This window comes from Acanthaster planci, linkage group LG03, assembly GCF_054643075.1.
Source record: "Acanthaster planci isolate LZ-2023a linkage group LG03, COTS_SCS, whole genome shotgun sequence".
Lineage (NCBI taxonomy): Eukaryota > Metazoa > Echinodermata > Asteroidea > Valvatida > Acanthasteridae > Acanthaster > Acanthaster planci.
This window is the reverse complement of record NC_141779.1, coordinates 23,552,822-23,566,031: the sequence shown is the minus strand read 5'-3', so window position 1 is coordinate 23,566,031 and position 13,210 is coordinate 23,552,822. Positions and strand designations below refer to the sequence as shown.

Sequence of the window (13,210 nt, the reverse complement as noted above, 5' to 3'; positions counted from 1 at the left end):
TGAGCATTCTGCATGTACATTGTACAGCGGTGTAGTCATGTATGGTTGTCTAAGTGCAATGCCAAGTGGACAGTGAAGCTGTGCATTGAGAAAGAAACAAGGGCATTGGGAAACGACATGGCTCAGAAAAACAAGGTTTGCTTTCCTTTCGGAGCTAGGTCTAGGTCTTCAACACCTTGGAAATACGCGGTGACGCACAGACAACAGACCTTGCTGTAGCTCTGGAAGCCTGTTTCGTTTGGACGGCCTTTGTAGCGCATGTCAAGAAAATATCAAACCCTTCAAGTTACTGGAAAAATATTCGCGACAAGGTTTGCGACTAGTAAATTATTCATGACATTGTCGTGAAAATATTCACTACGTCTCAAAAATATTCACGACTGGTCGTAAAAAAATATTCAGGGCGTCGCTAAAAATATTCACCACTAGTCGTGAAAAAATTCACGACGTCGTACAAATATTAACGACTAGTCGTGAATGTTATGTCCTTTCAGGGCCGCCATAGGTTTGGGATACCCGAGGGCTGATCCTCAGACTAAAAGGGGTCCCATGACATGCTCCCCCCATGCTCCCCAAATCCAGCATTCTGGTACATTTGAAATGCCTATAAAAAGCATATCTAAGACTTACATTTTGTGGTTGTGTTATTACTGAAACAGCAGAGAATTGAATCATTCTATAAATTTGGAGCCCAATTCTTTTCCCATCCCTGTTTTTATGGCATTTGATTTTTAATGTTTAGAACTCATTGTTTAAGGAACAATGAAAGCGTTAGCCGGCGCGTATAAGCCAGGATTTTGTCTGCAAGCTAAAAATGGAATTGGCGTCCCATTAAGGATGAATTACAGATTGAGCTACAATGAAGACTCTGATAGTAAGATAGAAACAAGGGCGCACACGGGGGGTGTCGGGGGCTCAAACGAACCCCGGTTAGAACACCCCCTCTCCTTCCCTTTCCTTTGTAATTGGGTCATTCTATAAATTTGGGGTCCAAAGTGTGACTTTTGACATGTATACCATCTGACGAGTTCGACAAGGGGTGTATTACTGAAATTAATTTCAAACAATTTTTATTTGTTTGACAGGTTATTTGCAGTACTTATTCAGTCTTGAAGGTTAAGGTGCATCAAATTTACGGGAATAGAGAAAAAATGCAATTCCCTGACATTTCGTTAGCAAAATATTGAGAAAAATCGACAGACTTCAATTGCAAAATGGTCCAAATGCTTTTGTTGTTTTTCAGAACTGCTGGTTCTGCTTGAAAGTTTTAGTTAAAAAAATCTAATAGTTTGAGTGAATGGTGCAAGGCTTTATCAATTTATTTCGATGAATTTATCTTTATATTTCTTTTTAATTGTTTCTTTTAAAATATGCATGGATACTTCATTGGTATAAAATAACATGTATTTGTTTTTCCTGTTTACGATGGCCATAAATGTCAGCAGCCGGCCTTGCCACAGCTTAGCTGGTTTCGCTTTTGCCTTCCACTTTGTTAAACGGAAAGTATAGCAAGCTGTGTTGACCTTAATTTGAAAACATCATTTGTGCATGGAAAGTGTCGAGCTTGGCGCCAAAATCGAGTGCAAAGCCGTTGAAAGTCCCCCTTGCAATTTTACAAGTCTTTGGAAGAAACTCCAGGTAGCGTTTGTTTGTATGTTGGGTTGTTGGGGTTGCTTGTTTGTTTGTTTTTAGCGCTTCGGAAGCTCATAGCAGCGGTAGAAATGTATTAGAGAAGTGATAGGTTTATGCATGTTTTCAGCCTAAGGGCAAGAACAATAACCATTACAGCGACGATTTCTTTCAAGCTGAAAGAATCGACGCCTACGTCTGCTCATTTTGGACTGCCTTTATTAAACTTTCAATACCCCTTCTATTTTATTTTATAGCGCCCTCTATACTTCTCAAAAAGGATATGAAAACACATTATCTTTTAGAACGAGTGAGGGAGCAAAACTGATCGCTCAAGCATTGATAAAGAAATTTTACACCCACACAGAAATCAAGATGGGAAGCGGTTGACTGTTTCACGCTGATATTGCTACCCCTTCCCTGTGGAAAGTCTTTTCTCGTTGTGTTTTACTTCTTGAGTGTATTATACCAGTTCATGTAAAATACCTTTTAAGGAAGTTTGGGTTCTGGTATGCGAGTTGACAAGACCATAGCGTGGTCAAATAATAAATGTAATAATAGTTAGCTTTTAGTATACCAAAGCTTGAATTCTATATAATTTTGTCACGTTTTTGCGCTTCCTTTTTAAATTATCACAGACACAAGGAGCAGCACGCGATTTTAGACGTCCTCCCACGACAGGATGATATGGGAAAACACACCATCAGGATCCCCATAGAAGGGGGAGGCCTAACAACGAAAAACAAACAAACAAACAAACAAACTCCTCACGTTATCATATGGAAAGTCTTCAATAATATCGACCTTTAAACGATTCTATTGATAATGAGCGAATATGAATTACACCCACAATACGAGTTTGAAAGAGTCTGATAATCTGCCTCCAATAATTCTAGCAATTAGAAAAAAATGGTTAATTATGGAAGAGGAACACATCATTCCATGGAGGTAGGAAAAGATAACTTCTGAAATAGTTAACATTAATTTCTTAGTATCTCTAAATCGTAGTAATATGTAATAAGAACACCAAACAATTGATTTTTGCGTTTGTTGAAACAGACGTCACTAACTTTGCCTGCACAAAAATAGCATACAATTTTACTGATAATATGTTAATCCGGAACATTTGAAACGATAAGGTTCACAATGCTTCGCTTATCTCAGCCTTGGTTAAAGCGACCATATAAAGTGTTGATATGACTCATAAATCTAAGCCGATTATTAGTAATTTCATTATCTAAAACCTGACTGCATGCATGTGTGCATTTGCGCACTAGACGCGTTACGACTGATCTGGACCGGTTGTGTGCGGCGCCTTCAGTTGCCTGGCTGCCAGCAACCAATTGTATTCCGCATTAAAAATGTTTGGTCAATATGGAACCAGCGCCACAATGCACCGTGACTTCTGAACGACCATGAGCTTTACAGCTGGGGCTGTCGACACCAAACGATTGCGGCCGATACGTTGAGCTAGCCGAGTGGTCATCGGACGTGGTCAACAGCTGGTTAAGACACATTCCCCTCGCTCGCCAGCAGGAAAATGACTCTGATCAGATGAATCGGTTTGATCCTTTCACTCGATCGGCGCAGGATACGAGCTGAAAAAAGGGGAGATGAGATAATGGAATGTTGACTTCGTCATCATAACACGAACGGGAAATATTTGGTTCGATGACAGATTTGTTCATACGGCGCGGTAGATCCACTTTGAGTGCATGAGGGCTCATGTTGTGTTTTTGCTGTAAAATTTTGCAGGGGGTGATTCGCAGCTACTCCGCCAGCGCGCAAGTCTGTGGAATATTCTCTTATACCTGGATCAGATTTTGACAACTCGGTGATTTATCTGCGCAGGTCTGAGCCTGCGCGTGTCTTCGTCAGAAAGGAAATTCCACGAGCTTTAAGTCGGACTTGCCTTTTGATGGAAAAAAAAAAATTGCTGTGGAACATATTCGTGTGGGAAAGCTGTACAAGGACTAAACAGAGTTCGACCCTGAGCCAGAATTTGCATCAGAAGAACGCATTCATTATTCTGTAGCTAAAGCGCTAACAAAGTAACACTGCATAAATCCGCTCACACGGCAGTGCTTACTCTGGTTCCGAAAAAAAAACCCAGACAGTCATGATGGCATGCAATTCTAGGCCTTAATGCTGTAGCGAAAAGCTAGAGTTGGTGACTTGCCAAAGTATTTAAGGGTTGCTTCGCCGTCACTGTCTTTGTGTCTGTGGTCATCAAGAGGGACGGTGTGGAAGTATTAAATATGTTGAATCATTCGATCAAGCGTTGCTACGGCCCCGAGTGTGAAGACGTGGTGTGTACCGGGCGGTACTGGTGGCTGTTCCTAGCCTCCAGCTTAGTCACCTTGGCCGTTGGCACCGGCCTGGTGTTTTTGGTTCGGTTTATCACCAGGCTACCCTGCCTGAACCGCCGGCGGCACCACGTGGCAGGGCCCGATGGGTCGGGCTGCTGCGCCGGCATCTGCCCCATAAACTTGCTGGAGAAGAACGCCGAGGCCGAGATTCACTCCATAGAAGCGGCTAAGGATTGGGCCACGAGACTCTTGTCAGCCCAGAGTCGGTTTGGTAGAATTCTGGTAAGTCCATCCATACCAGCAAACACGTTAAGCTAAATTCTCTTCCATTTCGTGTTGGTATATACCCTGAAGTGTGGGAACTCTCGGTTTAAGGTAGACAAACCGAGAGTTCCAAATAATATCTAGTACAATTTCTCTTTAAGTTTGCAGCCCCTTTTTTCGTGAGTCCCACATTGGAGTTTTCCTATGAATTTCCCTGTTCTTATACCACTGCCATTGCAGGCCCCCAAATACTGAACTAAGACCAATTGTATAATTGTAGTTCTTCTCAGGACTCAGAACTTTAAAGAGGTGTTCTTGAAATAACATCGATAATTCCAGACGGTGACGTTCCTTAAAGCGATAGGCCAAGCCAAACATTAGTGTTTGAATTTCGATGTCATAAGCAGAGTAAAAATAACGTAACACTCCACTGACTCGCGTCGTTAACTGACATGTACAGAGCGTTTCTACAATCATTTTTATATTCAGTATGAAAAAACACGATCCCCTGGCTTCGAAACCAATCGTCTCCCAGCTAAAGCAATGACGTCACTTGAATCTCATCCCGTTTAAAGTCAGCTATGCAACACAGAAATTCATGGAGTTTTGTTCTGAAAACAAACCCCCAAAACAGTTAGAATTATACGTTGATTAATGGGACAAAGAGTTCATAGTTCTTGAAATCTCAAGAAATAAGAGTCGGAAAGGAAGACCGAAATGATTTTGTCCATCTTTTACCCCTACATAACCCTTCAATCCAAGTACGTCAAAGTTTGCCGCAGGTGTTTTCAAGGTGTTCGTGAAACGGCCGATGTCGTCAATTATTAAATCCCATAAGAAGAACCGAGACGAAGGCTAGCTTGCTCATATTATTAAAAACTAGACGCGGGAAATCGAGTCGGCGAGGGTTTGTCTGAAGGTAGATTTAACAGGGACACTTTTACCGCCGTTATATATACACAGCTGCCGACATCAAACCAAAAAGAACCCGTTGTAGATCATAAGATAGCGCTTGAAGACAGGGTTAGCAGCAGTATTATTTGATGAATCTTCTCGACTACAGTAAGTATCTGCATCGCAAAGGCTTGGGCTTATCGACATATTTACCAAGAGCTTCCAACTAGCTGCCGGGCCTTGAACGCCACAAATACATGTACCGCCTCCTTCCCGCTCGCCTGATAGCTCCCTTAAAATCCAAGAAACATCAGGCCAAAACAAAAGCAATCAAACAAACAAACCTCAACAGGAAAGCTGAAGGTACGAGGTTGAAAATCCGAAATTCAGGCTCTCTGGCAATTCACACGAGCGAATTTCTTGGAAAATCTGGTATTTTCAAGTCCAGTTTAGATGTTTACGGTGGCAGGATAATATCATCGGCGAGGAATAATCATGACCAAGGTTCGGCAATATTGAGTCTGACTCGGTCCCTCTTTTCCTGCGAGAAGAAATTTAACGATCTAGGCCCGTTCAAATTTCAAACGTTTTTAAACATTGGGGTTTGCTTTTTTGGGTGAAACTGTGCAGCTTCTTTCATTTTATGCCTTTCCAGAATTAATTGGATCCAGGATTTTTACTGAGGGGGAAAGTTGGAATTTTGGGAAATGTTTTTGCAGACGGGGTTCGGGGTCAATCCCCTTGTTTTTCCTTAACCGTACATGCAAAATGAGATCCTACATGGTTTGTTCCTTTTAGTGGGGTCCACTAACCTTGAGACGTAGCTTCCTAAAAACCAAAAATGGCATTGAGTGGTGAGGTGGATAGTGACCCCAAACCTTCCTCTGAATCTGCGACTCCAGCTCTGTTCTTTAAATGTTAAAGCCTCGCTACGTTTACGGCGAAACGCATTCTGCTATGCATCTTACCTTTAATCAAATCAGACAAACCTCCGTAGAGCTTGATCACTGTCAGTTTTGCTTTGTCTTGTTTTGTATTGTTTGATTAAGAGACTTCTTACAGACTGAACAGAAAAGTTTGCTTCTTTTATCGCTTATGATCTTCCCTTTTGACACAGCGACGGCATCAATCTTAACATTTTTACTGTGTGAAGAAGTACAAGCATATTATTTTTTTTGGCCGAAAGTAATACGCAGAATGCATAGACATAAGGGTTTACTGGGAACACGCGGGATGGCGGCCTTTTTTTATGGACCCCGTTCGGTCGGAGCACCTTCTAATTATCTGGGCACTTTGGATTTGATATCAATTCCATCAAGAGGCCTTATCACACCTCTTCCTCCCGCCGTGGCCTTTCGGTGCCCGGAATATTCAGCAGGCTGGAAATGGTGTTTGGCAACTAAGGAGGTGTTGACCAAATATTTCATACGGAGTTTAAAGAAATGAATGGGAGAAACTATGGTACATTCTAGAGTGTTTGGTATACAAATTGAACGAATGGTATTAACTGCTAAAGATATCATTGAAATAGTGTTGCGCAGTTGAATACATTTTGTTTAGGCCTGATATCTACAGGCCAATGCTATACATTCACATGTAATTGCTGAATATACCTCTTCGTCTGAGTTAAGCACACGATAGTTTTGCGAAGCGCACCAAACGGGAGCTTGAGCCCTCAAATAGGCCTAGTGTTTCTGTTTTATATTAAAAACACATTCTGAAAAACGAAGACATAAGATGGCCTAAGTTATCCAACATCTTTAGATATCTTCTGATACAACCATACATTCCAGTCCCTCTTGGCACAAAGGGAGTGAGGAAGGCGAGGGGCTTCATGAGCCATTTTTTAGGGGGGAGGGGGCTTCGGTCCGAACCCCGAACCCCCCCCCCCCCCCCACACACACACCCACACAATCATGGCAAATCTTGGGCGAAACACTGTGTATTATAAGGGGGGGGGATTCCCGGCCATGCAGGTTCATTATAGGCCTATTTGCACCTCTCGCTCAGCAACCATTCAAAGTATAGTGTGTATATAAATGTTTAGAGGCCTGTTTGCGGGGGAGGGAAGGAGTCGCATAAACAAGCTTGAGTTGTGCTCAGCCAGACTTAAAGGAGTCTTACACATGCAGATCTCTGCAGGAGACTTTCTTAATATCTTCCTCGTCAGTGTCCACCTTGGATAATAATGAAGTGGAACTCGTGAGGGAGATCTTAGCAGGATAACTGGTGTCGTGATTTGAAGTTCACGTTGGTTTCTTGGATGCTACTCTAAACAAAATTTACATCGCCTACATGGATGTATTACCAACGTACCATTCAATTACGATGAATGAAAACTTTGTCGTCGCTGTAATTTTGCTCCCTTTACAATGAATGGGATTTCATAACTGAAGTAAACATTTGTTCTTAGCTTCTTGTTGAACTCATTTATTTAAAAACTTCCCGTAAGGAGACTAATCTTATAATCCAAAATGTTCATGATGGCATAGCACAACTCCAGGTCATTGCCGATAAAGACTGTTAGAATGTAACACTCAGTTGTCAGTTCTGAGTAGACAGAACAGGTAGGCACGTTCTTACGGGGCGACAGTTCTTCTTCTCGCTTGGGCAAGGGGCATCCGAGTGCATCTAATAATACGAAGGTTATTGCATGCATTTATCATGGCCACCACGTAGCAACGCGTAATACAATGCATATCCTTCAAGAAAAAATGCGCTGGCGGGCACCACTCTAGCAATATTCATAATGACAACCAACACGGCCCACTTTAATTAATTTCATGTGAAGTGCGCCCCGTGCGAATGCCATATGATCCGACAGCCGCAAGGGACTCTTCACGTCTCCGTACGAATACAGTGATATCCTTGTGAATTATGACCAGCGCTTTGCCACGTGAGCAAAGGACGCGTGTTGATATACACGACCTTGACGGGACAAAATCTCTGTCCCCCTCTGCTATTCAATGTTGAAACGAGCACTGATCGTAAAGACAAATGAACGTTACATAAATGACCACACCGAAAGAGGATCTGTTCGAACATGGCTCGATATGGCTGACCCTTTTGTTTGATTTTTTGTTCATTAGCAAAATAACTCATCACAATTTATATGTTGATATTCATTTCATCAAGCGGTGTATGTGTTGTTTCTTTTTTATACGAGACAGACTATTTTACTGAAACTAAAGGTTTGGAATAACAGTCGTGGAATTACTGCAGTGATTCATTATGATAAGGCCTAATATTTCATAGGTTATCCCGACCCCATTTAATAGATTTGGCAGCCAATTAAGTCCCACAGTATGGACTGTCCTTTCCATGTTTTGCGTGATTTGGAACGCACATACAGTTCAATTTTCAGTTAACTGAAGATATCTCATATAGGCTTATACCTGATGACAAACTTATCTAGGCCATATTTAAAGAGTCTTTGAAATTAAAATTGCGTGCTTGGCTATTCAATCCGATACTGCAAGCTACGTGTAAGATGGGTATAGTTGGACTCCACCAGTAAGAAATTGTGTGCAAAATGCAAGCAAAGAAATCGGTCCGCGTTTCTCTCAGTCATAAGAATTACAACGGAAATAGTTTCGATATTACCAATGCTTAACGCATAAGAACTGTTTATCAAAAGTTTCGTCTCTGTTTCTTATTTCCTATAGCTTGACAGTATAGAGTATTTGTATGATAACAAAATAACGCATTTAAGGATGAAAAGCAGGCATAAGACAGAAATGAGTGATAAAGAGATATGAGTGAACCAAGATCATACTAAACAAAAGATTTAAGACGAAAAGGGCACAAGAGGATTATAAAAGTGTAAGTAGAGTGTAATTCGAGAATTATTTACAAATTGTTACTATTTACATTGAAGAGTTTTGCTTTCATTTATAGTTTCATATTTTGAATCTCAAGTGTCTTTGACGTCAAGTTTTAGTTAATGAAATAAGTCAGATACGTTTAAGGGCAGAGTTCAGTCAAACTGAAGTGAAATTATTTTCTTAAAGGCCAATTTGAGAAAAAAGTTGTAAATTGTCAAGTATTAGATATATAAATTACAGAATATGACACGCATGGAAATGAAATGAACATTGCATGCAAACAACCTTTGTAACCCTGATAATCATTCCGTCAAACGACCGCTTAAAACGAATGTCGTAACTCCGAATTAGGATGTGGAAACCTTAAAATGTTACATATGAAAAAGACTCCACATAAACCACAAGAACAACCGCAAGGAACAAATTTGCTTTAGTTTAGCCACTTGAAGATGACTTTGCTATATTTTAACGACAAATTTGTTAATTTATCGCGGAAATAATGCATTCACTGGTTTTCTTGTTCACAGCTGACGTGGCTCAAGAGTCATTCCTTTAGTACCGTACTGTGAATTTGACAATGCAGTTAAGGGTAATCTTTCTAGTAACTGAAAGGAACACGCTCAATTTTTTTGAGCTCGCGATCGGGAAGATATACGTCAAAATTTGCAAGTACGCCCTTTTCAAATTAATGATATTGGCCTACCTTTAGCAATGCTCGAGTATTCCCATAGTTTTTTTCTTCTCAACGAATACAAACTTAATGTTTAATAACCTAGCCTGTAGAGGAGATGATAAGTTTCAGAAAAATGATTTTAAAAATATGTGTGTACAATCCCACCCGGTAGTTTGTATCTTTTGATTAAAAACAGCGACTTTTTAAAAATTATTTCCAAGGACATGAGAATAAGGTCATTAGGCCTCTGATTTGGGATTTCACGGGGAAGGACCCTTGAGCTTTCTGTATGATGATGACCGATTCAGCGGTGTCACTTGATGTCACATTATAGAGTGGCGATGACGTCTAACGCCTGCATGACGTTGAAGGTCACTGTCACCAATGGTGTGTGAATTATACCTTTGAATATTTATGGCATGGCAATTATCTTTATGTTAAGAGACTTACTATATTGTGGAATTCATGTTTGTAAAAATGACTTAATTGCCAGTGATATGGAAAGGAAAAAAAAAGAAATCTGTAATAAAAATATCTTCAACTACAGCGGGATATATTTTATTTACATGGCGTGCACTGTCTACTTAATTCAAAATTATTTTTGGGGGGGATATTTTTGCTCGTGGTTTTGTTTTGTGGTGACTCTTAGCTGTACAGAAATGACGTCATTACAGTGAATGCTTCCGTTTCAATGATTTTTTTTATAATCCGGTATCTAACATAGATTCATCGTTGATAAGCAGATGTAAAATTTGATAGGGCCTACTTTAGTAATGACATAGAAAACCCGTAACGAACATCATTACTGCATGTCCTTTTCAAACCAAAGACATTTGTCACAAATAGGAATACTGTAAATGCATCCGCACAGCAGTCCCACTCTGTATTTACAAATTGGGTGTAATTATTTACTCTGCCATTTCGCTGTATAAGAAATCGGTTTAGCCGATGTGTGCGGTCACGGCTCTCCCGCAGCCACGCTCCATGTGCATTACGAATTAGCGCCCATGTCCGGCCGTGCCATCTCATAGCAACGACAGCCGGAGTCGTGAGACGAGCCGGCAAAGTGGAAGGCCGCGACTTTCAGGCCGATCCGTTGTGATACGACCCGCCCACAAGGTCACGCTGTGTCTTCGCCGGATCGAGGGTCTGGCTGGATTAACTATGGAGCTGTGGATTAACTTACATGTAGTATCGAGGGTGAATAGTCATGGCACCTAACGATTAGCAGTGGCGAATAACCGGGAGGGGGGGGTTGAAGACACGCCCCCGTTCCCGCTCAAGATTTGACCCCTTCTGCATGCTCCTGTACTCGAAGTTAAAAATATTTGAAGTGTTTCAAAACACTATGTAAAAAGCCACCCAATGCTTCCTCAAAATTGGATTGCTGCTGTCTTCTGCGACAATAAAGTTGGATTTAAACTAGAATATGCTTGTATGTATTTCTAATTGTTGGTTCTGTGGCAGTAAGGAGCCATAATTAAGATCACAGATATATTAAAATAAACGTAACTTTCCTCGCTGATCGTCTGAGGCAAGGCCTCTTCAAATCCAATGACAAGTCGTTTGTTCGTTAGCTGTGTTAAGTTCCAACAGGAGGATTTGCGTCATTCAAGATTTGATGTAGTGAAGGATTGTTCTTTCTAAAATTATTTAAACTTATCCTAAAAGTTCTCGATTTTAATGTAATTCTTCACACACAAAGGGGGTAAGGGTGGTAAGGGCACTAGGATCCGTGGTGTGGAAGAAACAGCAAATTCACTTACTACTGGTGTGCCTCTTTAGATAAAATACTCATTTGACCTTGACACTTTTTAAGTAACTTATTAGTAATCATCGCGAAATGTGAGTGCTCGAAGCAATAATTTGTCAGAGGACCTCATTAATGGTTGCAAAATCAATGGACTCCATGTTCCCAGTCCTCTCTCTAAATTTAGGCTCAGTCATGTTTTCCTGCATGAGAAACAACAATCAAATACTATAGCTGTATAATGTTTTGAAAAAAAACCCCACATAAACACACACAGCAAATGATACGCCTGCACACCCACACAGCTACACTGTAATTACTAATATTTATCTCTCTGGATGATAACTGATTATTTCGCTACAGGAATCTGTCTAATCGCAGCGTATAGTTTATACTGGGTTTAACCATGGTTCGGCTGTTAGTTTACAGTTGAAGGCGTTTTCTCCAATACTGAAGTCGCCCATATCGAGCACAGCATTTATTTCAATATGCTGCTAGGACACAAAATGTTCAACCTTGCCAATGGATTTAATTTAATGTGGACACCTGGCCCTCTTTACCTGAGGAATGGTCGTCGAACAGTGAGTACCCCGCAACCAATGGTCTATATGAAACCAAAATTAGAGAGAGGCTGGCATAAGACGGACTTTAATGTTTGAACTGCCATGTAAATTGCAGTTTTTCCACTTAACAACACATCAAATAGGATACTATCATCCACATATTGGTACGCGTCGGGGCGGTATGGACAGATTGACTCTAACATTTCATGCACAGGGAAAGATAAAAGATAAAGCAATTTGTCAAAGTTTTGTTTGTTTGTTTTGAATATTCTTGAGTAATAATTGATCAGTGTCCATTCAGTGTCTCCATTTGGTATTCTACCAAGCCCGGAAAACATTTTCATTCACTTCTGCCGGTGTTATAGCATGCTCAACACAGACATATTTGCTGTGAACTTTATCCGAATTTTCTCTGGGATGGAGCGCTTTTCAATTGCCCGGCGTGTCGATGTCCCGGGTATATACCGCAAAGACGTAGTAAATTTAATAATACTCTTGGTTTAACCACTGTTTGGTCCGATTCTGGGCTTGTATACACAACAGTGTCAAATCAACATCATTGTACACGGAACAGCACTCTCGTGTTGTCAAGTTTGTATGTTTGGTCTTGCTTTCATGTGACAGCCGGTGTGTGCATTTTTTTTGGCTAAAAGGGATTCAGGAAACATTAGCATGTATATGGCTTTGCAGCGGCTTGGACAGAGCGATAGGAAAAAAAAATCTCGTCTATCATTCTGAAGGTATACAGCTAGTTGGCATTTCTCAGCAGACTTGGCAAGAAGAGAATGCAGCTTCCTCCTCGGCCGCTGTCGCGGATTAACAACATTAAATAAATCAAGGAGGCCTGGAAGTCTGCTTGTGTCCTCTGACAACCTTGCCGATGGTTTGTAATCCATTTCCCTTCTACATTGCCAGAGTGTTGGGTGTGTGTGCGCGCGTCGGCGGGAACCAGACGAGCAACCTCCAATTATCGGTGCCGCCGCCGCGTTTCCGCTTGACAGCCAGCAATAATATCGTATACCGACTTGCTCCAGTGGTTCACGCGTACACTGTACACGGGGAAACTGGAGCAAACCTGCCCATGGGCGACTCTTGCTTTTCCCCGGTAGACAGCACCTTGGGAGTGCAGGATGTTTTTCGTCCGGGGAAATATCCAGATTGAGGCAGGATTGAACTGTGCCCGGCAAGAGGGGAAGACGAAAGGGTGGGAAGTCGGGAGAGACTTCAAGAACATTAAGTGGTGCTCAGATTTTTTTTCATGGGGAGGGCACATTACCAAGGAAACCCTACGGGCAATTCTTGAA

The 13,210-nt window shown here is 41.3% G+C and overlaps 1 protein-coding gene across 4 annotated transcripts in view; it reads left to right on the top strand.

Moving 5' to 3' along the window:
• The first annotated feature begins 2,907 nt into the window (after nt 1–2,907).
• Nucleotides 2,908–13,210, top strand: part of LOC110991010 (calcium-activated potassium channel subunit alpha-1-like) — an 85,397-nt gene continuing 75,094 nt past the window's right edge. For 2 of the 4 annotated variants that reach the window (XM_022256069.2, XM_022256067.2), the window contains exon 1: nt 2,908–4,220. In XM_022256069.2, the coding sequence (XP_022111761.1) occupies nt 3,888–4,220 (333 nt within the window). In that variant the 5' untranslated portion in view covers nt 2,908–3,887. The remainder of the gene's footprint in view (nt 4,221–13,210) is intronic. The other 2 variants (XM_022256071.2, XM_022256070.2) reach the window with 1 other exon arrangement.